At 43.2% G+C, this 27,856-nt stretch overlaps 1 protein-coding gene across 1 annotated transcript; it reads right to left on the bottom strand.

The window, feature by feature from the left end:
- Positions 1 to 3,347: 3,347 nt before the first annotated feature.
- On the bottom strand, positions 3,348 to 27,544 carry WNT8B (Wnt family member 8B). The gene is made up of 6 exons (XM_023206429.2): positions 27,317 to 27,544; positions 8,017 to 8,050; positions 7,080 to 7,218; positions 5,959 to 6,084; positions 5,030 to 5,172; positions 3,348 to 4,813 (listed from the first exon to the last, which is right to left on the bottom strand). Exons 1-6 carry the CDS (start codon positions 27,382 to 27,384, stop codon positions 4,268 to 4,270), a joined length of 1,056 nt encoding a protein of 351 aa, XP_023062197.1. The 5' UTR covers positions 27,385 to 27,544; the 3' UTR covers positions 3,348 to 4,267.
- Positions 27,545 to 27,856: the final 312 nt, after the last annotated feature.

The raw sequence follows: 27,856 nt of genomic DNA on the forward strand, positions 1-27,856 counted from the left end.
AAATAAATAAATAAATAAATAAATAAATAAATAAATAAATAAATAAATAAAATGGAATTTCTCATGTGCCAGCATTATTAAGGGTGGGCTAGGTTGGACGGAAGGTGAAAGGGGTGAACTGCCTTTTGCTGGAAGCCATCTTAGGCTGTGAGATAGGAGCAGGGAAACCACAGCCTATGGGGAACTGCCCTTGACTCCACCTATGTTGGAGCCTTAGCCCAAGGCCATTCCTTCTGTGACGATAAAGCCCAGTTCTGTATTCTCTTCCAGCACTGCTCCTCAAGGGTTGGGGGCCCTTCTACCTTGCAGCCACCACATGTCCCAGGGCTACCTTCTCGGACTGGATTTGCATTTGTGGCACTGCGTTTGGATTTGCATTTGTGGCACTGTGTTTGATGCAGTGATGTACTTAATGGTGCAATAAAGCTGCTTCGATTTGGTTTCCTCTGTCATCTCCCAGTCATTGTCTCCTCTGGGTTCTATTTTGCCATTACCTTCCTAGTCCTCTTTATTCTTGCTTCCTGCACCCTAGTAAGGCAGGGGAGAGGCTTAGGGAGAGATAAATCAAGAAAGTTAAAGGAAGGTGTCCAGCCCCACTGAATTAGGTTCTCTCCTTGCAGCATTTGTGGTCACTCTGCTGGGTGTGTTGGGGGTGGGGGTGGGTTGTCTCTCTTCATCCGTGCCTGGTGTTCAGTTCCAGGGTTTTCCGCACCCCACTTCAGGGCTGAGCTCAGCTATACAAAGGGACTGGGTGTGAAGCCAGGGGATACTAGCCCTAATCCTGTTGTAGATCCCATCATGTCTGTGGGCTAGATGTGTGTGTGTTTGGGAGGGAGGGATTGTTAGGCAGTATTTGTTTGTAAAGCCACTTGCTCTTCAGATAATACTTGCACTAACTTCTATTGATGAAGCAGTGTGAGCCCCAGCAAAGTCCTTTCCCAAAGTGTCTTTGAAGCCAAGAGCCCATTGAAGGGAAGAAAGGCCGGGAGAGGGGATTAGTTTGTTCAGCAGCTGTGAATTTCAGTGGGAGGTTGATGAACTCCGAAGTCTTTGTTTAAATTAAAGTGGGGGAGAAAAAAGCCGCTGCTGGAACGAGAGCCCCACTTGGGGCCCTGAACTAACACAAGGAGAAGTCTGAGCTGCAGGGAGCTGTGTACTGACTGCGAAGACTTTTCCCAAACACTTTCGGAAAAGGTGTTGTGAGAAGACAAGGGGGCGGAGTGGCGGATTAGCATGTGAAATGAAGTTTTCATTGACTCCAGTGGGGGTAGAAGGCTATTTTAATGGCATTTTGTTCTCCTATTTTCTCTTCTTGAGCTCTTTAGATATATTGTTTTGCTAAGACAGGCTTTCTTCCCCCTTCTTTCCAGTCTGAGGATTGCCTCTATGGGAGCCAACATAAATATTTCTCCTCCAGGAATGCGGGTTAATTAAAAGGAAATGAATGAGTGGAAGCATCCAATCCAGACCTACAATAGGCGAGTGCCCTGGCCTGCCCTCCCCTCCCACCACCGCCAGCACCACCAGCGCCGAAGACGACCCGGTCTCTGTCTTTGCCCTAACCTGCTGCTAAGGCCAGTTGAGACTGCGATTCTTTTCAAAAAGAAAAAGCTCTGCCTGTGTGTAGGCTCACAGGCCAGGGACAGGAAGGAGACAGTGTTTTGCCCACCCCAACCAATTTCCTTGTCACTTCTCAGGACCTCCCTCTGTTTCTGGCTTCTGACTGAGACAGATGGGCTCCTGAAGAGCACACGAGAGGTGGGAAGGGGCCTGTGCTCTGCACTCACCCCACAGTAACTTACTAGTTGGGGGAAGAAGCCAGTCATCTTTCTCAGCATCAGTTTAAATCTGTAAAACAAAAGGTTTGACTAGCTGACCTCAAAGATGTCTTCCCAACCACCATTTCTGGAGTTGTCTACTTTGTAAAGGGACCACGGCCCCGGCGATTGAGTATAAGATGAGAACTTAAACTCCATGATGCAGCAATGGCAGTGGTTGTTCACCACTGTCTCCACTGTGGTGTTTGTTGAATGAACAAATGAACAAGTGGATATTGCAAAAGGAAGGGAAAAGCATACAGATCCAAGGCAGCTCAGTCATGTTTTCTTGATAGAACTGGAATGAATCTGGTATCCATTTGGGGATATAAAACAATAACCTATGAAATAATGTTCTGGCAGCATGACATATTTAGAGTGCTGACCTGGAGTTATCAAATATGAAGCACAATAGTTCTCCTGCTTTTATGCTAAGAGACTTCCTGGAGAATGCAGCTTTACTTTACAACATTGTACTTTTAAATTTTCTAGCTGCCTTGCCAAACTTTCTTCGTGTACATTATCAAGTAATTCTGCAAAGTGGGACAGGTAGGTTAGTATATGCTGCTTCTTGATTAAGGAGAAAAGGTGAGTTGGGAGGCTCAGATAAAAGTGGAGGGAAGGCGTGAAGGGCCTTTTGCTGATGGAGCTGGAAATGAAGCACTAGGAACCCCTGAAAGGAAGTGTATCCCCGGTCAGAAAGGGCAAACTCTCTCCTCAGTAAGTGTTGGTAAGACCAGAAGGTATGTGGGTGAGGCCAGGTGTTTGGGATCTGACCTGGCTATTGCCTTAGTTTGGATTACGGGAACCCTTGACTCTTACAGGTGAGCCCCTGGAGTCTTGGCTTTTGTTACTTGGAGCCAGTCACACTGCTTTCTCCTACTCTGGGAGAGGAAGGTTGAGGTCATCTAACATCTGACCAGTTCTGCTCTAGAAGAGCTGCCCAGCCCCAGACCTGGGACTGTCCTAGGGCAAGGAAGCTGGCTGGGGAGCTGCTTGGGCTACAGAGGGTCTGTCAGGGATTGGTTCTTCCCTACCCAAGGTCTTGCTCTGTTTCATAAACAAGTCCCTGCTGTGCTCCTCTCTGAGAATAAAACCAGAAGACTCAAGTACCACAAGCAGCAAGCTCATGGCTATTGAGTGAATGTATTAGAAGATTTATATAGGTGATTTACTAATCCTTGGCAGCTTAGCCTCAATCCAGATAACTGGTTGGGCCACCAGGGAAGTGAGGCTCTAGGGAGGATGGTATCCTGCCAAGAGGGGAGGGAGGAGAGAGCCCACAGGTTGTATCTGTTACCACACCCCACCCCAATATCCTCAAGAATAAGTGCAGTACCTAGAAAAAGAGCACATATCACAATGACTGCAATAAATTAAGGTTCAAGGTGCTGAACTTCCTATTAGCAACAGTTTCATTGCAGGAAGTTTACTCATCGAAGGAAGATATCCAGTGCTGTGAATCCTGCCTGTTTGAGAACCAGGTTAGTGATAAGGAAGGGTCTCAGTTTCTCCTTCTTATGACCTGCCTCTAGAGGTTCAGACCAGGATCTGAACAGGAAAGTGGCTTTATTTACCTCAGTCTTGGCTCAGAGGAACAAAGATCCTTTGGGGAAGAAGAAGCGGTAAAGTTGGTTGCTAGGAGGAAGTAGGTCAGGAGAAGGTAGAAGGTACCTTTAAAGGGTAGGAAATGACTGTAATCTGCCCTTAACGTATTTCCTAGACCTTTGGGGTGTGTATCTGGAGTCCCTTGGGTGATTGTCTAGGAAGGTCATTGCCCCACTAGTAAAGTCTATCATGACACGATACCATAAGGATGAGTAGCACCCTTGGTGTTCAAATCAGCACTCCAGAGGAGCTCCCTCTTCCTCCATCTTCAACCTCCGCCTCTAGGAACCAACCCCAAAGACATGCTTTGCCGGGGCCAGTTTCCTCAGTTTTTCTGGGAAAGAAAGGAAAGGGAGAAGAGAGAAAGCATTCAAGATTCCTGGGGAGTCTGGGTCAGCAGGTAGCAGGGGAGGAGCTGTGCAGAAGAGAGGGGCAGCAGTGGGCAAAAGGGCAAAGCTTTGGCTTTACCTGGGCCCTGCATGTCTGAGAAGGGTTCTTCCAGCGCCTAAGGCTTGATAGGCTAGGTCAGACATTAAGGCTGCTAGGAAAGCGGAAGAGGAACACCTGTTCTCATCCTAATCCAAGGAAGATCAGTAGCTCAAAGCCTGAGTTCTCAGTCAGACCTAGGTGTGGCTGCGAGGAGGCTTCAAAAAGAGCCCTAGGAGAGCACAGAGGAATTGGGGAAACAGGCTGGAAAGTGGCAAACTTCGGAGAAATTGCAGTCTCTCCTTCTCAGGATCCCTAGGTCTGGAGCGGGTTCCCCTTTCCCTAGGTTCCACAATTACTGGGGTCTCTAAAAGAAGCCAAGAACCGGTGGGAAAAGGAGGGGGCAGAGGAAACGCTTAGGGTTTTCTCCCGGGTTTGTGCGCAGCGCCCCCCCGCGGCCGCTCTGCGCGGCTGCAGAAGTACTTGGTGACCCGCCGGCGGCACTGCTCGCAGCGGACTGCGCAGCACCAGTGGAACTTGCAGTTGCAGCTGGACACGGTCTCGGCCCGGCGCTCCTCCACCGCCAGCCCGCAGTCCCCGCAGAGCCGGCGGCAGCTGCGGCGTTCCCAGCGACCCAGGGCCCGCCCGCGCCTCAGGCACTCTCGGCCTTCGGTGCCCAGCAGTCCTAGCGTTTTGTTCTCCAGGCAGTAGTCCGGGGAGTCCTCCAGGTGCACCAGCTCCCGGGTGGAGATGGAGCGAAAGGTGTCGGCGATGGCGCCGCGGCCGGCAGCGCTGTTGCCAGCACCCTGCAGCAGGTCTACCTTGAGTGCTGCGTGGTACTTCTCCTTTAGGTGCGCGCCCACCTCGCGGAACTCGGGCAGCTGCAACCAACAGGTCTGCGTGGTGCAGCTGCCAGACACGCCGTGGCACTTGCACGTACGTTTCATGGTGCCCTTCACCGCCTGGGGAGAGAGCTAAGAGTGAGAGACCCGAGATTAAGCGCGTGGCGAGTTTAACTGCCCCTGCGGGAGTTGCGAGGAGTCTAGTTAGTCTACTGGGCCAGCCCACTTGGTACCTTATTTTGCCAGTCTTTTAAATGAACTGAAGAGTTGTCCACACCTGGAGCTCGTAGTGGATGGAGCCAGCAGCTGCCTATTCCCGAGGGCTGCGGGACTCACCTTGCGGCCAGCCTCGTTGTTGTGCAGGTTCATGGCTGCCCGTGCATCCTGTCCTGTTTCCAGGGCATCGACAAACTGCTTGGAAATCGCCTCTCCGAAGCCCACATTGTCGCTGCAGCCTCCCCACAGCCAGCCTTGGCCCCCTGGAAAAGTGCAGGGGGAGGACAGGTCATTGAGCAAGCGGGCGCAGAGTCTCCTGGGCTGCTGTTTCTAACTGGGTTCGGGGTGGGGGGTCCAGGATAGGAGAGGATTAAGGTTGGGCGAGTACCCTGTATCCAGATCAGTTGCCGTCTATATTTGTTTTTGCCACCTTTACACGCCCACTTCCAGGTTTAGCCAATCCCCTGCTCAGGGTTCAATGACGTAAGTAGTTGCCGAGTGGATTCTTTGCAAGGCGCCAGGACACTCCTCTGCCAACAGTGCCTCTTCCCATGGGCAGAGGGTGCACGTGCCCTGCTGGTGATTGAGGTCCAGAAGGGACAAAATGGTGCCAAAAAGATGAGGAAAGCTCAAGCATTGAATGGGAAAGAGGGGTACAATTGAAATATGGAACAATGATGTTGGAAATTGATCAGGAGGGCACAGGATTGGAGACGGCGCTGGAGGTAAAGAGTGGAAAGTAGACGGGGATAGGCAACACGGAAGGAAGTTCCCCTTGTGTTTGAGAGAAGCAGCAGAGGAATCCCCAGAGTGTTGCTTCTTTATTATTATGTTTAAATTAAGGAAACTACTCAATGAGACAAGAAGGTCCTAAGCTACATTTAGCCTGGCTTGTCATTGCAGGGCTTGGGATCAAACTCGTTCACCCATCTTCCGCATGATTTTCTTCATATTTAGAAAAACACAGCTCTTCTTCACCCCCACTAGGCTTTTCATTCTTTACGTGAATTGAGCTGGCCTATGGTACCCATCCCCACATTACTACTCACCCAGTTGCCCATTGCGGGAGTCATCACAGCCACAGTTATCAAAATCTCCAAGGCTGCAGTTTCTAGTCAGGGTGTACATGACTCCAGCAGAACTGATGGCATGCACAAATGCTGTCTCCCGATTAGCTAGCAGGAACCAAAAATCCAGAGTTAGAGGGAGGGGTTGCCGCTTAAAGAAATACCAGACATGCTACCTTTCTTTAATAACCATCATTATGTCCTCTTTCCCTAGCTCCATCCTATTTCCCTATCTTTAGTATTATTTTTTAACTTTTATTTTTTGCAGAGAGAGGGTCTCACTATGTTGCCCAGGCTTGTCTGGAACTCTGGGCTCAGTCTTCCTACCGCGTCCTCCCGAAGAGCTTGGGATTACAAACTTGAGCCACTGTGCCTGGCCTTCCCATCTTTATAGTGTATCTTACCCTCTTCCATGGTCTGCTCCATCCCTGGCATTAGCCCTACTCTTCTCACCTACTGTCATTTCAGGTCACACATTTTATGACCAGGTGACTAGGGTACTGTTGACACACATGATTGTAAATGATTTAGGTTGGAAAGAGCCTGAGGAAGAAATGGGGAGGGAGATGAATCTGAAGGCTAGGTGGTAAAGAACCCATCCCCACTTCCTCGTGGAACACTGGAGCCTAAGAGTCATGTGCAGTTAGTCTTGAAAAGAACCTCTGATTGGCAGCTCTTTCATTGACTGGCATGGCCACTCTTTATCATATCTTCTCCCTGGGAATCTGTCACTCTCCACTTGCCCAGTACCTCTCTGCTAAGGAAGGGGCTAAGGAGTATGAGGAATTGTGACCTCTGCCTACTTCCTGATATTACTTACAATGTGAGGAGACCTTTAGCCAACTGGGAGGCCAAGGATGGTATGGGATTGGGAGTAAGGCAATATCCATTTGTTGAGCAATGAGAGTGTTGAGAAAGAAAGAAAAAACTCTATAGGTGGGAAAAAGGAAGTAGAAAAGGAAAAGAGAAGATCCTGGAGAGGGAGATGACCTAAGAGAAGAGAGCAGGTGAGGACTAAGTGTGTCGAGGAGACAAGGGACTATCCCTGGGTCTCTAACCTGTGACCAGGGGGTCCGGGGAGCTGTAGCTGAGGCTTTTCTTACCACTGCGAAGCCCACCATGGCTGGACAGCTGCAGAGCTCTCTCAGGGCAGTTCCAGCGGTCCCAGGCAAACTGATACTTGCATTCTTCAATACCACTCTGGGCACCAGCTGCCACACTGCTGGAGTAAATCAGGTAAGCCTGTAGGGACATAGGGGTAAAAACTCAGACTGAACTTAGGAGGAATTTTCCCTAAACTGACCAAACACCTCCCTTCCTGCTCACTCTCCCATCCCTCCAAAATAATGATGGAGTAAGCACTTTAAATATGCTGTCTCATTTGACATCACAGATAACCTGTGAAATAGGCACTATTTTACAGATTAGGAAACCGAGGCTCAGGGAATGAGCTAAAGTGATTTCCCCAAAGTCGTAGAGCTAGCAAATGGCAGAACTAGAAATGAAACCAGTTTTATCAGACTCTAGTCCCTGTCATCCTTTATTCACCTTTATTCATTAAACTATCCTGCCTCTCCAAAATGAGCCCAAATCACACAATTCATGAAATTTAAGCAGTTCTCGTCACATGACCATCTTAGAAAATAACATTTTTGGAACTGAAAATGCCCATGAATGTAAAGATCATGTAGTACAATTCCAGCATTTTAAACATGGGAAACTGCATCCCACCACGGGGCACTGAGAAGGATGTGTGACTTTGCAGCCTGACACCTATAAAAGGCTGTTGACTTTTATGGCTCTGGAAATTCTAGCCATAAATTCAGAATTAGTGCTCCTGAGTTCTTATCTTGGCTCTGACAATGGCTTGCTATGTGGTTTTAGATGTGTCCCTAACACCCTCTGGGTCTCAGTCTTTCTATCTGTAATATACACAGCGTAACAAAAGATGTGGATATAATGAAAAATCTGCATTTATCATCTTTAGTCAACAGGCTAAGATTAGTGAAATCCATATCAATTAAAGGAATTTGTTCTTACCTTTGGACCAGTCATCAGGAAATTGTTCACTGACCTATAAGAGAAAAAACAAAAACAGAATATAATGCAGAGACACCAGCTTGTTTCTGCTTCCAAGAGTGGTAAGAATTACTTCAGCACATGTAATTAATAGGAAGAAAGGGCAACTAGTTTTACCCAGGAAACACTGTGCATAACAAACCTACTAAAGATAATTTACAGCCAGGTGGGGTGGCTCATGCCTGTATTCCCAGCACTTTGGGAGGCTGAAGCAGGCGGATCACTTGAGGTCGGGAGTTCGAGACCAGCCTGGCCAAACATGGCGAAACCCCGTCTCTGCTAAAAATACAAAAATTAGCGGGGCACGGTGGTGGACACCTGTAGTCCCAGCTACTCAGGAGGCTGAGGCATGAGAATCACTTGAACCTGGGAGGTGGAGGTTGCAGTGAGCCGAGATCATGCCACTGCACTCCAGCCTGGGCAACAGAGCGAAATTCCATTTACACACACACACACACACACCCCTTAGTAGAAAAGAACATTAATGAAAGTAGTATAATTTCCTTGCATTTTTAAAGACAGGTAAAATTTCTAGTACCATAAACTTGATAGTAATGGTTGCTGATTATTCTGCCATGAAGTGGGGAGACGGCTAGCATTAACTCCTGACTATGTTCCTTATGCTCTACTTTCAGTATTTTACATGTTGATCTTGTTAAATCCTTACTGTCTCAGGCAATTTTTTTTTTTTTTTTTTTTTTTTGAGACGGAGTCTTGCTCTGTCGCCCAGGCTGGAGTGCAGTGGCCAGATCTCAGCTCACTGCAACCTCCGCCTCCCGGGTTCCCGCCATTCTCCCGCCTCAGCCTCCTGAGTAGCTGGGACCACAGGCGCCCGCCACCTCGCCCGGCTAATTTTTTGTATTTTTAGTAGAGACGGGGTTTCACCGTGTTAGCCAGGATGGTCTCGATCTCCTGACCTCGTGATCCGCCCGTCTCGGCCTCCCAAAGTGCTGGGATTACAGGCTTGAGCCACCGCGCCCGGCCTGGCATTATTATCTCTATTTTGCCAATAGGAAATCTGAGACTCCAGAAAAGTTAAACATGTGTTCAGGCTCACCCAGCTAATAAGTGAGTGAAGCAGGATTTGAATCCAAGTTCATCTGACTCTATGGGATGTTAGAAGGATACTTCTCTAATTAGGAAGAGGTAAACAGTGGAATCTCTCTCTAGGGATTGAGTCGTAATTAAACTCTAAAAATAAGTAATCTGACTTGGGAAAATGGCTTGGCTGCCCCTTTTAAAACTAAAAATGGGCTGAGTGCAGTGGCTCACGCCCATAATCCTACCACTTGGGAGGCTGAGGTGGGTGGATCACCTGAATCCAGGAGTTCAAGACCAGCCTAGGCATCATGGTGAAATCCAATCTCTACTAAAAAAAAAAAAATAGCTAGGCATAGTGGTATGTGCTTATCATCCCAGCTACTCAGGTGGCTGAGGCACAAGAATCACTTGAACACTGGAGGCAGAGGGTGCAATGAGCTGAGACTGCACCGCTGCACTCCAGTCTGGGTGACAGAGTGAGATTCTGTCTCCAAAAAAAAGAAAACTAAAACTAAACTAAACTAAAAATAAACTTGCCATATGACTTAGCAATTGCACTCTTGGGCATTTATCCCAGAGAAATGAAGACTTATTTTCACTCAGAAAGTTGTACCTAGATGCTCATAGCCACTTTATTCATAATAGTCAAAAATGGAAAACTACCCAATGTCCTTCAAAGGGTGAATGGTTTAGAAAACTGTGCTACGTTCATACCATGGAATATTAACAATAAAAGGGACTGGTCTGTTGATACATGCAACAACTTGGATGAACCTGAAGGAACTTACAGATGATTAAAGTCAATCTCAGAAGGATACGTACTGCATGATTCTATTTACATAACAATAGTGAAATAATATACATTATATAATTATAGAGCTGGAGGACAGATTAGTGGTTGCCAAGAATTTGGGATGGGGGATGGATGTGGCTATAATGAGTAACATGAGAAAGTCTTGGGGGGATGGCCAAATGTCTTGACTATGGTTATACAAGGCTACACATGCCAAAATTGCATAAAGCCACACACATGAGTACATGTACAAACAAGTGCATGTAAAAATGGTGAAGTCTGAATAAGCTTCGTGGATACTGTACTAACATTGTAAGGTGTTCACACTGGGGGAGGTTGGGGCAAGCGTACATGGGACTTCCCTGTACATTTCTTCCCTGTCTGTACATGTCTTACAAATCTATAATTATCTAAAAATAAAAAGTTAAATATATATGTACATACACACATGATCTGCAGGGCTAGAGACTTGGAGAATGACTTCAGTATAGGCATTTGAAAATCAGAATCTATTATCTTTCTTTTTCCATTATAATGTGAGGAAGTAATACGGGAATTATTATGTATTGTTCCATGAAATCTGGTGTACCCCTGCAATTCTGAAGGTCAATAAGATGCTGAACATCATCAGAAAAGGGATTGGAAATGAAATAGACCAAGAAAGTTTAGTCTCTTGTCAGGCCAAAAGAGCTTGACTGACTCTCTTCATACAAAACACATACACCACCAAAAATGTGAGTAGTTTTTGAAAACCAGTATTAACAAACTAAGAGGCTGCCATATGAGAAGATGAAAAAGATTCTAAATGAGTTGTAATAGAATTTTAGAAAATCAAAATTGCTATGAAGTCTAGCAAAACTAAGGCCTGTTTTTTTTTTTTTTTTTTTTTTTTTTTTTTAGACAGAGTCTCACTCTGTCGCCCAGGCTGCAGTGCAGTGGTATGATCTCAGCTCACTGCAAGCTCTGCCTCCCAGGTTCACGCCATTCTCCTGCTTCAGCCTCCCGAGTAGCTGGGACTATAGGTGCCCGCCACCACGCCCAGCTAATTTTTTTTTTTTTTGTATTTTGGTAGAGACAGGGTTTCACCGTGTTGGCCAGGATGGTCTTGATCTCCTGACCTCGTGATCCTCGGCCTCCCAAAGTGCTGGGATTACAGGCGTGAGCCACCATGCCTGGCCACTAAGGCCTACTTTTTAAAGCTTGGTAGGCAACCTTAAGTCAACTGAAAAGAAGCACTGGTTGGACAGGTGTAGTAGTACCAGCAAAACACAAAATATAATTCAGAATGACTTTAATGAATTCACAATTTCCAAAGCCGTTATAGGTTTGGAGATGAATTTCTGATCCTTAAAGACATGTCAGAGGAGTCAGTCAAGCTGCTTTGCCTTGGGGAAAGGGGCCTGAGCTTGTTCTGACTCAGAAAGGCATTTTTTATGTTAGGAATAATGTTCAAAGATTTGGACATTACCAAGCCTGACATAGCTAGTTCCCATTTTCCTTAAGACAGAAATTATCAGGAAAGAAAACAAAACAGCAAAGCAAATTGAGTGACAAAAAGCTTTGCCATAGCCAGGGTGAAGAGTCTTCCTGTGAAAGGAGTCTAAATCAGAACTGCAGGGAGTGATAGACAGAGATTCTAGAGAATTATTTCCTAGAAGATTCTACAATATGCAAAGATTTGTATGATGTCCTGGTCTAGCCCAACTGATCAATGAATGAGACTTAATTGAGCACCTGTCATGGAACAACACTATAGGCCTTATTTGGACAACATTCCTTTAAAGTGATATGTGTTTTTGTTTTGTTTTGCTTTGTTTTGTTTTTCTGAGACAGAGTCTTGCTCTATCTTGCCTAGGCTGGAGTGCAGTGGTGCGATGTCAGCTCACTGCAGACTCCGCCTCCTGGGACTTGTGTTTTTTTATTTGTTTGTTTTTTGAGACGGAGTCTTGTTCTGTCTTGCCCAGACTGGAGTGCAGTGGCACCATCTCGGCTCACTGCAGCCTCCGCCTCCCAAGTTCAAGTGATTCTCCTGTCTCGGCCTCTCAAGTAGCTGGGATTACAGGCGTGTGCCACCATGCCTGGCTAATTTTGTAATTTTATAGAGATGGGGTTTCACTATGTTGGCCAGGCTGGTCTCGAACTCCCAACCTCAGGTGATCTGCCTGCCTCGCATCCCAAAGTGCTGGGATTACAGGCGTGAGCCACTGCGCTGGGCCGACTTGTGTTGTTAACCTCCAAGTTATTTGCAGACATATTTGAACCTTATGGCTGGCTTATTCATATCCAAAATATCCTATATTAAGAAAAGACTCGGCTGGGCGCAGTGGTTCATGCCTGTAAGCCCAGCACTTTGGGAGGCCAAGGCGGGCAGATCTTGAGGTCAAGGGTTTGAGACCAGCCTGACCAACATGGTGAAACCCCATCTCTACTAAAAGTACAAAAATTAGCCGGGCGTAGTGACGCATGCCTGTAATCCCAGCTACTCAGGAGGCTGATGAAGGAGAATCACTTGAACCCGGGAGGTGGAGGTTACAGTGAGCCGAGATTGCACCGCTGCACTCCAGCCTGGACGACAGAGCGAGACTCCATCTCAAAAAAAAAAAGAAAAGACTGTCCTGTAGTGAGTACCAAAGGAGGAGGATCTTGTTCTTAGTCAATGAAACAATGGCATGGTTTCCTTTTGGAAGTAAAATATAGATTTCAGAAAACATAGTGAGTGTGTGTTGTGAGAAGATGCAAAGAGAACCAGAAAGGAAGGAATTTAAGTGTTTGTATGGGTGCCACCTAGGGACAGTTATGTGATTGAAGGAAAGATGCTAACAAGCATTGAAGATGTAAATTTGTTTTAAGATATAAATTTTGTTTAACAAATGGAGGCTGCTATGTAGACAGAACATGGTAAAACCAGTATACTCCCAGATGAAGGTACAAGCTTCCCATTTCCCATGCGGTTGTACGGTTGCTGACACTATTACCCAGATTCAGGACCATTCAAAGGGTTCATGCCTTCCTGAACCCTCCCAACTCTTCTCAGACGTTTGCTTGAACTCTAGGCTTGCGTATCCAACTGTATTCTTGGCATCTCTCCTTCAGTGTTAAATATGCATCTCAAACTTAACATGTCCAAAACTGAACTCCTGATCCTTGCTGCCACCACCCAAGCCTACTCCTTCTGTAGTCTTCTCCATCTAAGTAAAGGACTCTTCCTCCTAGTTACTCAGACAAAAATCATAACGAGTCACTTTTCTTTTTTTTTTTCTTTTCTGTTTTTTTGAGACAGAATCTTGCTCTGTGGCACAGGCTAGAGTGCAGTGGTGCCATTTTGGCTCATTACAACCTCTGCCTCTTGGGTTCAAGCAATTCTTGTGCCTCAGCCTCCCAAGAAGCTGGGATTACAGGCATGCGCAACCATGTCCAGCTAATTTTTGTATTTTTAGTAGAGATGGGGTTTGGCCACGTTGGCCAGGCTGGTCTCGAGCTCCTGACCTCAAGCAATCTGCCCACTTCAGCCTCCCAAAGTGCTGGGATTACAGGCATGAGCCACCGTGCCCAGCCAAGAGTCATCTTTGACTCCTTTCTTTCTCTCACATCCTGTTTCAGTCTGTTCTCAAATCCTGCTAGCTCCAGCTCAAAATATATCCAGCATCTAACCAGTTCTCAACACCTTCGCTGTTATCACCCTGGCTCCAGCTGTCATCTCTTCTCTGGATTACAGTAAAAGCCATCTGATTGACCTCCCTGCTTCTGCCTTTATTCTCCCAAATTCTGTTTTCAAAATGAGTGGTCTGTTTAAAGATTGATACCTTTAAAAGACAGATCAAATGTTGCCACCTTCTGCTCAAAATCCTCTAATAATTTCCTATCTCACACCAAGCAGAAGTCAAATTCTTACCATGGTGTATAAGCCCCTACACAATCTGACCTCCATTTATGCCTCTGACCTGATCTCCTGCTTTCCCCTCACTACTCTTCGCCAGCTGTGCTGGTCTCCTTGTTGTTTCTCTCACTCACCAGGCACTCTCCAGCCTCGGGGTCATTACGTGTTCTCTGTTCCTGGAATCCTGGAATGCTTTGTACTCAGATATATACATAGTTTGTTCCATCACCTACATCAGCCCTTTAATCACATGTGTCCTTCTCCCTGAGGCTTTCCTTCATCATCCTGTTTAAAATCACAACTCCATCTCCCCCATCCCCTTTCTCTGCTTATGAACACTATATGCTTTACATATATATTTATTTACTGTTTGCCTCCTCCCACTAGGCTGTAAGCTTTATTAAGGCAAGTTTTTTTTGTTTGTTGATTGGTCTATTTTGTTCATCAAATATTACCAGTGCCTTGAACAACGTCTGGCAATAATAAGCATTTAATAATGTTTATTAAATGTATTTTAATGTTTGTTGAATGAACGAATGCAGGAACCCACATTTAGGGGTGGTAGTAGGAAGAAATATCGTCTGAGAAAACTCTAAAGGAGCTGCTATCTGGGGTGGGGGGGGGCTTCCTCATTTATGTGCATGGTTCTAACAATCATGATTAAGTGATGTCTCCCAAAGCCTTAGTTTCAGCCCTGACTGCTTTCTTGAGATCCAGAGCTGCATTTCCACGTGAAAGTTAGATTTCTCTACTGGGAATGTTTCAAATTGTGAAGATGGTTTATCTAAAAGTTAACTCATCTTTCCTACCAAACTAGCTACTTCTCCTGACTTTTATTATTATTATTAATGAAACCACCATTTTGCCAAGTCTCTACCAATTTGCTTTCATCACCCAATCGGTTACCAGGACTTATGTGTATTGTGCCTCTCATACTTTTTGCTTATCAGCTCCCTCTTTTCTGCTCTTACTGTCACAGTCTTAGCTGTAATCTCCCACCTAGACCACCATAGAAGTTCTGACTTCTCTGCTTACATTGTTTACTCCCATTCCAATCCAGGTATACTCTTCAGCTAGACCAATCTTCTGAAAGACTGATTCTGATGTCATTCTTCTGCTCAAGAATCCTCCACAGTTCTCCAACTTTTGGTACTCAAGACCCTCCATAATCTGACTACATAACCTTTCCAGTCTCATTTCCCACTAAATATCCCTACTTGGGCCGGGCGTGGTGGCTCAAGCCTGTAATCCCAGCACTTTGGGAGGCCGAGACGGGCAGATCACGAGGCCAGGAGATCAAGACCATCTTGGCTAACACGGTGAAACCCCGTCTCTACTGAAAAATACAAAAAACTAGCCGGGCGAGGTGGCGGGTGCCTGTAGTCCCAGCTACTTGGGAGGCTGAGGCAGGAGAATGGCGTAAACCCCAGAGGCAGAGCTTGCAGTGCCACTGCACTCCAGCCTGGGTGACAGAGGGAGACTCCGTCTCAAAAAATATATATATCCCTACTTGTCCAATCCTCTATTCAGGCTGAACCAGTTGCTATTCCTGGGCCTCCATGCATTCATGCCTCTGTACCTTTGTTCGGCTGTTCTGCTAAATCTCACCTATTCTTAGTATTTGCAGCCAATGGCTCTGGGACAACTGGATATCCACATACAAAATGATTAAGTTGGATTGTTATTGCACGACATGTATTTATTTAACATTGCAACTCCCCATACCCTTTAATTAACTCAAAATGTATCCTATACATAAGTGTAACTGCAAAAACTGTAAAACTCTTAGAACAAAGGATGCGTGTAAATTTTTGTGACCTGGGGTTTGGCAGTGGTGTTATAGCTATGATACCAAAAGCACAAGTGACAAAATAAAGCACAGATAAATTGAACTTCTTCAACATTAAAAACATTTGCACTTCTAAAAACACCATCAAGAAAGCAAAAAGATAGCTCACAGAATGGGAGAAAATATTGGCAACGCAGTGGCTAATGCCTGTAATACCAGCACTCTGGGAGGGTGAGGCGGGCAGATCACTTAAGGTCAGGAGTTTGAGACCAGCCTGGGTAACATGGTGAAACCCTGTCTCCACCAAAAAGTACAAAAATTAGCCAGGTGTGGTGGTGTATGCCTGTAGTCCCCCGCTACTCGGGAAGCTGACAGGAGAATCGTTTGAACCTGAGAGGCGGAGGTTGCAATGAGCCAAGAATGTGCCACTGCACTCCAGCCTGGGCAACAGAGCAAGACTCCATCCCAAAAAATAAATAAATAAATAAATAAATAAAATTTTTAAAAAATCAGCAAGGGACTTGAATAGACATTTCTCCAGAGAAAATATACAAATAGCCAATATGCACATGAAAAGATGCACAATATCATTAGTCATCAGGGAAATATGAATTAAAAACATGACAAGGATTTGCACCCACAAATATAGCTAAAATAAAAAAGACAACTGTTGGTGAGGATGTGGAGAAATCACACGTTGCTGGTGATATTGTAAAATGGTGCAGACACTTTGGAAAATAGTCTGCCAATTCTTCAAAAGGTTAAATATGAAGTTACCATATAAGCCAGCAATTCCACTCCTAGGTATATACTCGTGAGAATTGAAAACATATGTCCAACAAAACTTGTACATTTCTTTTCATAGCAGCATTATTCATAATAGCCAAAAAAAAAAAAAAAAAAAGTCTATCAGCTGAGGGGGGGATAAATAGAATGTTTTTGTTTTCTTTTCTTTCTTTCTTTTTTTTTTTTTTTTTTTTTTGAGACGGAGTCTCGCTCTGTTGCCAAGGCTAGAGTGCAGTGGCGTGATCTTGGCTCACTGCAACCTCTGCCTCCCAGGTTCAAGCAATTCTGCCTCAGCCTCCCAAGTAGTTGGGATTACACGCGTCCACCACCATGCCTGGCTAATTTTTGTATTTTTAGTAGAGATGGGATTTCACCATGTTGGCCAGGCTGGTCTCGAATGCCTGACCTCAGGGAATCCACCTGCCTCAGCCTCCCAAAGTGCTCAGACTACAGGCGTGAGCCACCACGCCCAGACCTTTTTTTTCTTTTGTCTTTTTTTTTTTTTTTTAATATAAACAGGGTCTTTCTCTGTCACCCAAGCTGAAGTTCAGTGATGCCATCATAGCTCACTGCAGCCTTGAACTCCTAGGCTCAAGTGATCCTCCTGCTTCAGCCTCCTGAGTAACTGGGACTACAGGTACATATCACTGTGCCAGGCTAATTGCTTAATTTTTTGTAGAGACAGGATCTCACTGTGTTGTCCAGGCTGGTCTCAAACCCCTGGCTTCAAGCACTCCTCCTGCCTCAGCCTCCCAAAGTGCAAGATTATAGGCATGAGCCACCATGCCCAACCCATAATAGAATATATTTTGATCATAGAAAGGAATGAAGTACTGGATACATGCTACAACATGGATGAACCTTGAAAATATCATTCTGAGTGAAAGAAGCCAGACACAAAAGGCCATAAATGGTATGATTCTATCTGTATCAAATATCCAGCATAGTTAATCTCATGGAGGAAACTGACTAGATTCACAGTTTCTAGGGACTGAGGGGAGGAGGAATGGGGAGTGAATGCTAATGAATAAAGCGTTTCTTTTTGGAGTGATTAAAATGTTCTAAAATGGATTGTGGTGAAGGTTGCACAAATGCATGAATTGGCTAAAAAAAATCATTGGTTTGTTAAAGGGTGCCTTTTATAGTATGTAGATTATATCTCAATAAAGCTATTGTTTAAAAAACTCACTTATTCTTGAATGAGTACCAGTGCAAAAGCTACAACCAGCACTCCTTGAAGCCTCACAGCAACTTTTCTCTGTTTCATATGAAGGTTTCCCTTTCCTCCTTTATACTTGACTATAAGTATGGGCTGCCTTAATTATCTCTGTATACCCTCCAGTTCCTAATCTACTACTTTGAACATAGTAAGTGCCTATAAAAGTGAATTGAATTCAAGGATTTTGAAATAAAAAAGATAGATCATCAGATGCAGCAGATAATATAAGGAGAAAAAGAACTGCAAAAAGATTTTGAGAAATATAAGAAGTCTGTGGCAAGCCAGTGCTCCCACTAATTTTTTAATGTAGTGAGCAGATGACTGTGCTACATGAGCAGATGATCATACTACAAGAGTAATAGAGAGTGAACACTGAGCATATGTACACAGAGGTTAGTGCTATAATCAAACCTTTAGGAAAGTTAATCTGACACACTTAGTGCTGTGTATAATTGTCGCTGTGCTTCATAGTAATTAGGCGTAAGTGGTAAACGATTTACATAAATCACTGTGGTTAGTTGTGCTTTTACACTGACAAGTCAAAATTTTACAATTGTTTCTTCTTGTGTTAGCAGTCCAGTATACGTGTGTGTATACGATACAATATAAAGTTTAATCATATCATGTAATAATAACTAGCATTTATCAAGTATGTGAGGAACTCTTCTAAGTGTTTTACCTGTATCATCTTTTTAAATTTTCATAGCAACTCCATGGGGTGGGTACTCTACTTTTCATTGAGTGTCTATTCCATGCACACCAAGTACTTTTATTTATTTATTTATTTATTTTGAGAGAGGGTCTTGCTTTGGTGTCCAGACTCAAGAAATCTTCCCACCTCAGCCTCCCAAGTAGCTGGGACTACAGACACATTCCTCCATGCTGGCTAATTTTTGTATTTGTAGTAGAGATGGGGTTTCATCATGTTGGCCAAGCTGGCCTTGAACTCCTGACCACAAGTGATCCACCCTTGTTGGCCTCCCAAAGTGCTGGGATGACAGGGGTGAGCCACCGCGCCCGGCATATTTTTATTTTGTATTTTTCACAGAGACAGGGTCTTGTTGTGTTGCCAGGACTGACCATGTACTTTTAAGTGTTTTACATATTTTAAGTTCATATAATGATCACAATTATATGAGGTAGAAACTATTATATCTTTCATTTTACAGGAACAGAGACTGAAACATAGAGTGGCCACCCAGCCTCATACAGCTAGGTAAGTGGTGAAGCCAGGACTGGAGACTAGGCAGTCCTACTCTAGAGCATGCACTCTACCTGCTGTGCTTTTCTGCAGCCCATATTTCCCTTGCTCTTATTCCCACTGGCTAATCCAGGACTCCTAGTTCCTGAAAAATTCTTGGTAAATATTTCTGAGAGGACTAAGCGATGTTTTGCACACACTCATGAATACACTCAGTTAACTATCACATCGTCTCTGCTACTTTTTTATCCTTTCATTGCCCCAGCCTACTGCTTCTATGTCCACAAAAGAACCACATCTGCCAGGGCACAGGCCCTGCTTTATCTGGGTAGCACAACATCCCCTGGGCACATTTTCTAGGCACTGTTCTTGTTGCTCACACTGGGTTCTGTGTATAAAAGAGTAGGGAGAAACAAATACTAAAGGACACTGTAGGCAGAGGTGGGGAGGGGATACAGCGTATGGCTTCATGACAGGGGTATATCTTGAGAAATGTGTCGTTAGGTGATTTTGTCACTGTGCAGACATCATAGAATGTACTTACACACACCTAGATGGATAGCCTACTATACACCCATGCTTTATGGTAGAGCCTATTGCTCTTAGGCTACAAACCTATACAGCATGTTATTGTACTGACTACTGAGGGCAATTATAACATGATAGTAATTATTTGTGTATCTAAACAAAACATAGTCCGGGCGAATCCCAGCACTTTGGGAGACTGAGGCAGGCAGATCACCTGAGGTTGGGAGTTCGAGACCATCCTGGCTAACACAGTGAAACCCCATCTCTACTAAAAATACAAAAATTAGCTGGGCATGGTGGTTTGCACTTGTAGTCCCAGCTACTTGGGAGGCTGAGGCAGGAGAATCGCTTGAACCTGGGAGGCAGAAGTTGCAGTCAGCCGAGATCGCACCACTGCACTCCAGCCTAGGTGACAGAGTAAGACTCTGTCTCAAAAAATAAAATAAAATAAAAAATAAAAAACAAATTGTTCTGAATATGAATCCGCAGAATTTGATGTTTTCCTCTTACCTCCCAGGACTTTCTTCTTAGTGCCCCGTGATCTTGTTTTGTTCTGCCTCTCATCACTTTCCCCACAAATCTTTACGTAATATTTCTGACTTCTCCCCAACCTTTAATCCCATCTCTTAGTGTCCATAAAATATCTCTGAGTCATCAGCTGGGCATGGTGGCTCATGCCTGTAATCTCAGCATTTCAGGGGGCCAAAGTGGGCCAATTGCTTGAGCCCAGGAGTTTGAAACCAGCCTGGGCAACATAGTGAGACTCTGTCTCTACAAAAAATAAAAATGAAAATCACAATAAAGATGAAGAAATGGGATGGAGCTCAGAAAAGAGGATATAACGATGATATTTTTAAAAGGCAGTGAGACCCTGTCTCTACAAAAAATACAAAATTTAGACGGGTATGGTAGCACACACCTACAGTCCCAGCTACTTGGGAGGCTGAAGTGAGAGGATCACTTGAGCTAGGGAGGTCGAGGCTGCAGTGAGCCAGGATTGTGCACTCCAGCCTGGCCGATAGAGTGAGATCCTGTCTTTGAAAAAGTGTCTCTGAGTCATGAGGCTCAATTTGGTCTACTTTAGGAGAGAGACGTCTGATTACTGAAATTGGAATGCTGGCCCAGGGGAAAGGAGAAGTGGTAGTGAATGAATGTGAACTGTAGATCTTCTCTATCTGAAGATTTAGCACAGAAGGCATATAGGGCAAAGGATTAAAGACTAAGGGGAGGGTATGGAGTAGGGAAGCTGCCTGGGGCTATAGCTGGCAGGTGCTCCAGTGATGCAGCTTTCTCTTAGAATGAGTTCTGACAGCAGCTTTTCACTCCATAGAACTCTCAATATGCCTTGGGCTGCGGAGAGCCCAAAGATAGCTCTTCTGAGTGAGTTTCCTTGTGACTGTCTCTGTTCCACGGCATCCACATGTCTGACCTGTAGAACACACGTGCACGAGCAGACACAAAGGTATGTTCACACATGTGCCCCCACACACAGTTACATAGAAAGTAGGTCTTACTAATAACTGTGAAATAATATCCCATTGGTCCCCAAATTTTCTTCACTACTCTTATCTGATAATACCTGAGGGTATTTGAAATCGGAACTCTTCACTGTACAATTTGAGAGAGTTAAGTTTAAAATGCAAGTATTTTTCAAGGGTGAAAAGCATGACTAATTCTTACCCATTCCAAAGTATTGCAATCAGGCTTTCCTATTTAACTAGGGGAAGGGATTAGGAGGGAGAAGTTACAAGGTATCTGAAGTCTTAAAGGGAAGAGAAGTATTCAGACTTTCAAAATCAGATTTCCTCCTACTTAAACATACGTCAAGAGGGAACAAAGCTGGTATCAGTGGAGGGATCTATTTAAGTATGGCAATAGAACACAAGCCAGATTGCAGACAGTGAAGAGTTATGACAAGAAAGCAGCTAGTGCTGACTCGTTGGAGGAGGACGGCATTGAAAGGAAAAAGAGAAAGGAGAAATGATTGCAGTGGAGATTGGGGCCAAAGGAAGGTATTTTTCAAGATGAGTATAGAAAGAAAAATTCAGGAATGCGTAGCTTTTGGTCATATTCCCATAATTATTTCACCAAATTAAAGTCCATTTCTTTCTTCAAAGGGAGTTCAGCCCTGTAAAGCATTCTAAAAATGTTTTCTATAAATGTGAATTTTTTATATAATAATGCAGTGCCCTAAAATATGAAAAGAGAAAACCAGTCTTGTAAGCCAATTGACAAAAAAAAAAATTTTTTAAGTTAAACAGGTGTGACAGTCTTAGCAGTAGTCCTTACATTAAAATGTATATTAAAATCCCACCTTATTGCAAATCCAGCTCTTGCCAAATGATTGTTGGCAAAGGCCATGTCATAGCCCACAGGACAACTCTATACCATGGATCTTTGCAAAAGAAGCTCAGATGGATTCCTTCACAAGTGAAGCACAAATGTTCGGGGGATCATCTTTTTCCCTGCAACTGATATGTCATTTGCATTCCAGTTTATTTTATAGAGTGATAGGCTATCTTCCCTGTCCACATTTCCTTCCTTCTTTATGTATTGTAGTAAGCGCTGCTGAGAGACACTAAGCTACAGAAAAGCACTTCAGCACTTAGCATCTAAATGAGGACTGTGGCAGGGATAAGCTATACTCAGGCTCCTTTCCTTGGTCTCTAAGTGAGAGCTGCTAAGGAACAGCTCAAGCCACCATTCCCAGAAAGCCTGGGCTCACGGGAACTTTTTCTGCATTATGGAGGCAGAGAATTCCGTTTTGTTTTCTGATCTTGTTGCCTTGGTCCCTGCAGTATAGACTTTAGAAAACATTTGTGTTCTCAGTTGCATCGATGGAAACAATATCAGTTTATATCAGTATCAAGAAGGTAGGTGTACATGGTAACTCTAAGAATTATCCTGTAAAACAACGAGGTGAACAGTTTAAGGTTGGAAAATTGACAGGCTTTGGCACTTTAGTGCCACTTTTACTGCTTAATGGAATTAAATCCAAATAGATGGTAAAATGTTCTCTCCTCAATCTGATCTAACCATCAATTTCTACTGCCTTTGCTAATCAACCACAGCTCCAATAGAAATAAACTCAAACATGTATTTGAATGACTTATTCCCTTTTGCCAATTTGTGTTCTTGATCTTCTCCCAAGGGCAATGGGAGAAATGTACAATGTTCCCCAAACTTCATTCTAATTACTGGCCTGGGTCTCTCAGACAGAGGACACATAATCCTTTTGCTATCCCTCTTTTTCCTATTTTGAACCATGGTGGTACCTGGAAGATTTAGACTAAGAGAATATGCAGTTAAAAATGCTACAGAAAGTATAGGCAAAACGTGATCGGTCAGAGATTGATAATGATTGAAGCTGAGTTATTGGGGTTTGTTATACATGCTGTTCTCAACCTTTGTAAAAACATGTTTTTCCCTTAAGGTGAAAATTTTAAAACAAACCCAATTATTCTGAAAAGCAATAATCTATGGAATCTGGGCTCCACCAGATGCCTTGGTTAAGGTGAGGAAATACCAGACAGGATAATGTGGACAATCTATTGATTCACTACTTAGTGTCCTGGATATTGGTAAGGAATGGAACCTTCAAAGTGTGGTACGATAAACCTAGAGAACCTGACTACAGAAAAAGGACTGAGATTTAGAGCAGCAAAAGGCAATTGCCATTTTGAATGAAGGGGGAAATTCCTCCTAATGTAGGATGGTGTCAGTTTGGCCTGGAGAGTATAAGAATTTCATCTATGGAGCTGCATAGAAAGACTGACCTATTGGCCCCCTTATAGGGACTTATTGGGACTACTAGAATATAGCCCCATAATGTGCTGGTACCATAGGATGCTGAAGTTGCGAAAACAACCTATTTTTAAAAAGCGAGTTTGGACTGGTCAGATGATGGTGAATTTAAATGATCCCCTTATGATCTGATTTTCTCTTGGCGTGGAGAAAACTCTAACCTAAGAAGCATACAGAGAAATGAAATGATCAATAACAGGGGCTTACAATAAAGATTGAGAAAAACAAACCATAAAAGTTTGGCTTATAATGAGACTGAAGCGTCTGTCCATAGTGGATGGTAGTTTGCGTTGAGAGGTCCTGCGAGTGCAGGTATATTTCAAGTGGGAGGCAGTGGGGAATGGTATTTATGTGACCCAAGCTCAGGGTTTCCCCTAGCTGTTAACCCAGCCTGATCTTTTACTGAGTAAAAAAAAAAAAAAAAAAAAATCCACTTTCTGAAAAATAAAGATTTATCCTAAGAAAAAGTATATTGACCCTGTTCTCTAAACCATATGAATTCTCCCCCACTTTTCTGATGAAAATAGACAAGCATCATTGGAGCCCAGAAAAAAAGGAATTTTATTAATAGTCCCAAGAGATAATAGTATCACCCAACATAGAGCAGCATTAAACCAACTTTCCCAGTTGGGAAAAAGGGGAAAAAAAAAAGGAATATATTTCCATGGAAGGAGAGGGTTTGGATTAAAACTCCTTTTCTTCTGGTCCTTTTTTAATGCCCCATTTGTCACTATGCAGTAGCACACAAAGGAGATCCTTCTTTGTGTCATATTGTCATCCACCAAAAACTAAAACTAAAACGAAGATGCATCTTAGAGCATCCTTCTTGTCACTCACACAAACTGGTCTCATAACAAGAGCTGTAATGAAGTGTCTTTTCCCAGGATCCTCACAGCCTTGTTGTTATTAATAATTATAATAATAATAGTGATTGTCTTTCATGACAAGAGAAATAGAGATTCTGGAAGGAAACACATGGGGCTCAAGTTGTGGAGGCCTTCACTGATAAACCTGGGAATTAAACTTCTCTGGTTATGTCTCAGAGCCCTCAGGCCTTCCTACAGTGCAGCTGCTGATCTAGCCCACCTCAGAGCTACTCCACAAATCGCAGCTTTTTTTGTTAATGGATCAGGCACTTTTTTTTTTTTTTTTTTTTTTTTTTTTTTTTCAATGAACCAAGGATGCTATTAAGTGAGTCTTTTATACTGGCATTTTTTTTTCTTTCTTTTTTTTTTTTTTTCAGATTCCAGAGCAGTTCCTCACACCTTACTTTTTATTTCTCTGACTTTGGCTATTCCCAGCCTCTTTGAGGATGAGAATCCTCCCCTATCGTGACAGTTTTAGTGGATCCTCACTTGATCATATATGGTTTTTTAAAATCTGTTAGTGGGAAAAACTCAACATGGCAAAATCTTATGACAGAACCTCAGTATGAATTCAGTAATTTTTAAATGAGTTTGTATTTTATTGTTCATAATATACACCTAAAAGTAGTAGCACATAGTGTGGAGATCAGTAGTTTCAGCTTTATGCAATGCTTGGTGAGAATATGGATTCAAAGACCCTCCTCCAATAACTGATTCCTTTGCCAATCAGGAGTCCCACATGTCATCATCAGATGAGATTTCAAGAGCCATAGAAAGGTTACTCTAAAACATGCATGGAGAGGACCAAAAGATGACGTTTTTCAAAAGCTGCCTTAAAATCCAAAGATTTTAGATAAATTCTTGCCCTACTGCAGAAGAGAAATGGACCCTGTTTAAATTCCTGCTGCAGACCTTTGGAAAGAAGTAGAGGTGGTGACTTCTGTTGAAGAATGAGAGCAGAGCTATAGTTTACTTCTGTGTCCCGGGACATCCTTCTGATTTGGTGACTGAGTTAGGTGGGGAGAGAGTAAGAAATGAACAGAACTGGGTAAGACTCACTGTCATTATGACATATCATTTGGAGTAAAATGGGGCCAACCAGTTAAGGTAAAACACTTTCTAGGCCTGCTCATTCCAGATGAGTAAGTGCATTGGAAGGAAAATCAAATTGGTTCATCTCTGGCCACCATTATAATCATCATCATCTGCTTGGCTTATCAGGCATTCTCAGTCTCTTTCTTTGGAGCCATGAGGATTAAGACAAACAAATTCAAAGAAAAGAATTTTCTCAAGTTACTAAAAGACAGTTCTCCTTGAAAGTGTCCCAATTATAAAAAATTGTGGCAAATACTTTTCAAAGATATCATCTTGGACTGATTTACCTAGTAAAACTGCATATTATAGGTGAATGCCATCATTATTCTCTCCTTTTCAAGCCCAGGAATTTCTGTTGATGGACTCTTTTAGGCAGTAATTTCAGGCAGGGCTACAACTGAACAGCCAAGCAGAAATTGTGGTTCTCTATTTGTTAAATGCTTTTGAGGTCCTTACATAAAAGGTTGATAATGAAGTATTAAGAGAAACATTTCAAAGGCTATGATTGGTCAAATTTCTCTGCATGGCATAAAGGGGAAGATGACCTTATGCAAAACCCTGATAGTTTCATTAGAAGCATAATCAAGATTTAATGTTAAATTTAAAAATCACTTTTCAAATCCCACCACAAACAGATTCTTGGTGAAGTACAAATGTTTAATTTAAATTGGGGCTTATAGGAAAAAGCAATTAAAATCTAATTGTATTATAAAGGAGATTTGTACATTTTCTCCTCAAAGTCAGGCAAGGCGAGAAGGGGTTCTTAAACCCGGTTTTTTTTTTTTTAAATTAGAACTTTCTTTCACATCTCTTTTTCCTTTTTTCTTTTTGAATCCAGACACTTGAATTTGGACAGACAAGCAACCCAGCCACCTTTCAGTGTGGCTGTGTCAATATCGGAATGAAATGAACATGACCCCCTCCAGCAGGGAAGGGAACACACAGTAAAGGTATTTTTTATAGAACAATTCTTCACACCGCCCTGGTGACTAGGGAAAGGAATCTCGTGTTTCTCTTTTGCTGATACTGAATCAGCTGAAGAATACCATGAACATCAGTAGAAGTGCTCTGAAATAGTCTCCTCTCCCTTTTGTCTTTTTGTTCTCATGAGGGGGAGAGAAGAGAGACTTTTTTGTTGAAAGTTGAAATATTTAATTAAAACGCCAATTAAAAATGGACTAATTGGTGGTTCTGCTTATAATCAGAAATGTTGCAGATTATTGTATTAACTTGCAAATAGTTTTATGAAGTTGGCATACTTCTTATCAACACTCCAATAAAGACAGCTACACTCATTTACGATAAAAATATGTTTTCGATTCTCAAAGGAAGCTTATCTCAGCAAAGAAATTTCTTTTCTTGCTTCCTCAACAGTTTATGTAGCAATTGGATTTATATCTTTGTTAAATAGATGGTCAAAATGAGAACTGATGAAGAGAGAGACTGAGCTCATATCTGAACTGCAGAGAAACTCCAAACACCCTAGCAACCTGCATTCTGTATGTTATTGTGTACTGGTGTATTCGCTTCTGAACAGTTGCATGTATAGATAGTTTATGTGGTTTCCAAGAGCTAAATGAGAATGGAGATGATATTCTTTAGCAATTGTGTTTATAATTTACAAAGCACTTTCATATACATTATCTGATTTTCTGAACCATTTAGAAATGTTTGTAAATTGAACAAATTAAATAGATTTCTCAAGACCTTTAGATTTCTAAAATATCTGGTTTCAAACATGTTGGTTAACCCAATGCCCGCTTAGTGGTTCAAATAAAATTTTTTATGTCTAGGAAATGACAATTTGAGCAATTACTTAGAATATCCTGAAAAAAATAAAGTCAGAAAGTGCAAAGTAAGATCCCATTGAATTTTGTCTCCAGACTTTACCTCAAGATCAGATTCAACACACAGTAGAACTTGCTTTGAACTACCTTCCTCCTCTCTACAATGCTGACATCAGGATTTCGTGAAAAGGGCTGCTGTCCATTTTCCCTCAAATCACTTTGGGGGAATATTTGTGGAATAGCAATTTATAAAAATAGGAACCCCCCCTTCCCATCATTTAGTCCTTTATTGGTAGGGGTCCTAAAGTTTCACTAAAATCAGCCATAAATTTAGGAAGAGCCCTACCCCACAGAACAGTTTTTCCTAGGAGAGATCTCAAGGCTTCCTACATTTCTGGAAATGAAATGAGCTTTACCCAACATATTACCTACACTTACCTATTCCCAGCTCCAGGTAAGAGTCCAGGTTACTTACCAGCTGTGGCTGAGTTGGAGGACACAGGTGAAAAGAGAGATGTACACAGAAGGCTTTGAAAGAAACATAATCCTCTGGAGTAACAGCTAGAGAAAATTCCAAAAAACTGGGAGATGGGTAAGCAAGGTGGAGAAATATTCTCCTCGGTGGCAGTGGGATGGAATTCTCAAAGCCCAACTTCCTTGGTGTGTAAGCGATCCCAAACAGAGTTAAGGGGAGGTGAAATGGAGCTGCCAAACGTCCAAAGACGAGATTATCTACTTAATTAAAGTTTTTTTTCCCCTCTAAGTCCTTCAGCCAATCAGAACTCAAGTGCCAGAGAAAGATTGAGTCGATCAAAAGAACACTCCAGGATCCTCCCAGACAAATGCAGAAGAAGGGGACCAGGAGAAAGAGGACAAAGAAAGAAGCGGGGGGAAGAGACATAGCAAATCCCCTCCACATAATCACTGCGTGGAGTCTCTTTCCTCCCTCTTGCCTATCCCCTCCCATCACACCACAACCTTTCCCCACCTATGCACACTTACACACAGACACGCA

The sequence above is a fragment of the Piliocolobus tephrosceles genome, chromosome 9 (genome assembly GCF_002776525.5).
Source record: "Piliocolobus tephrosceles isolate RC106 chromosome 9, ASM277652v3, whole genome shotgun sequence".
Lineage (NCBI taxonomy): Eukaryota > Metazoa > Chordata > Mammalia > Primates > Cercopithecidae > Piliocolobus > Piliocolobus tephrosceles.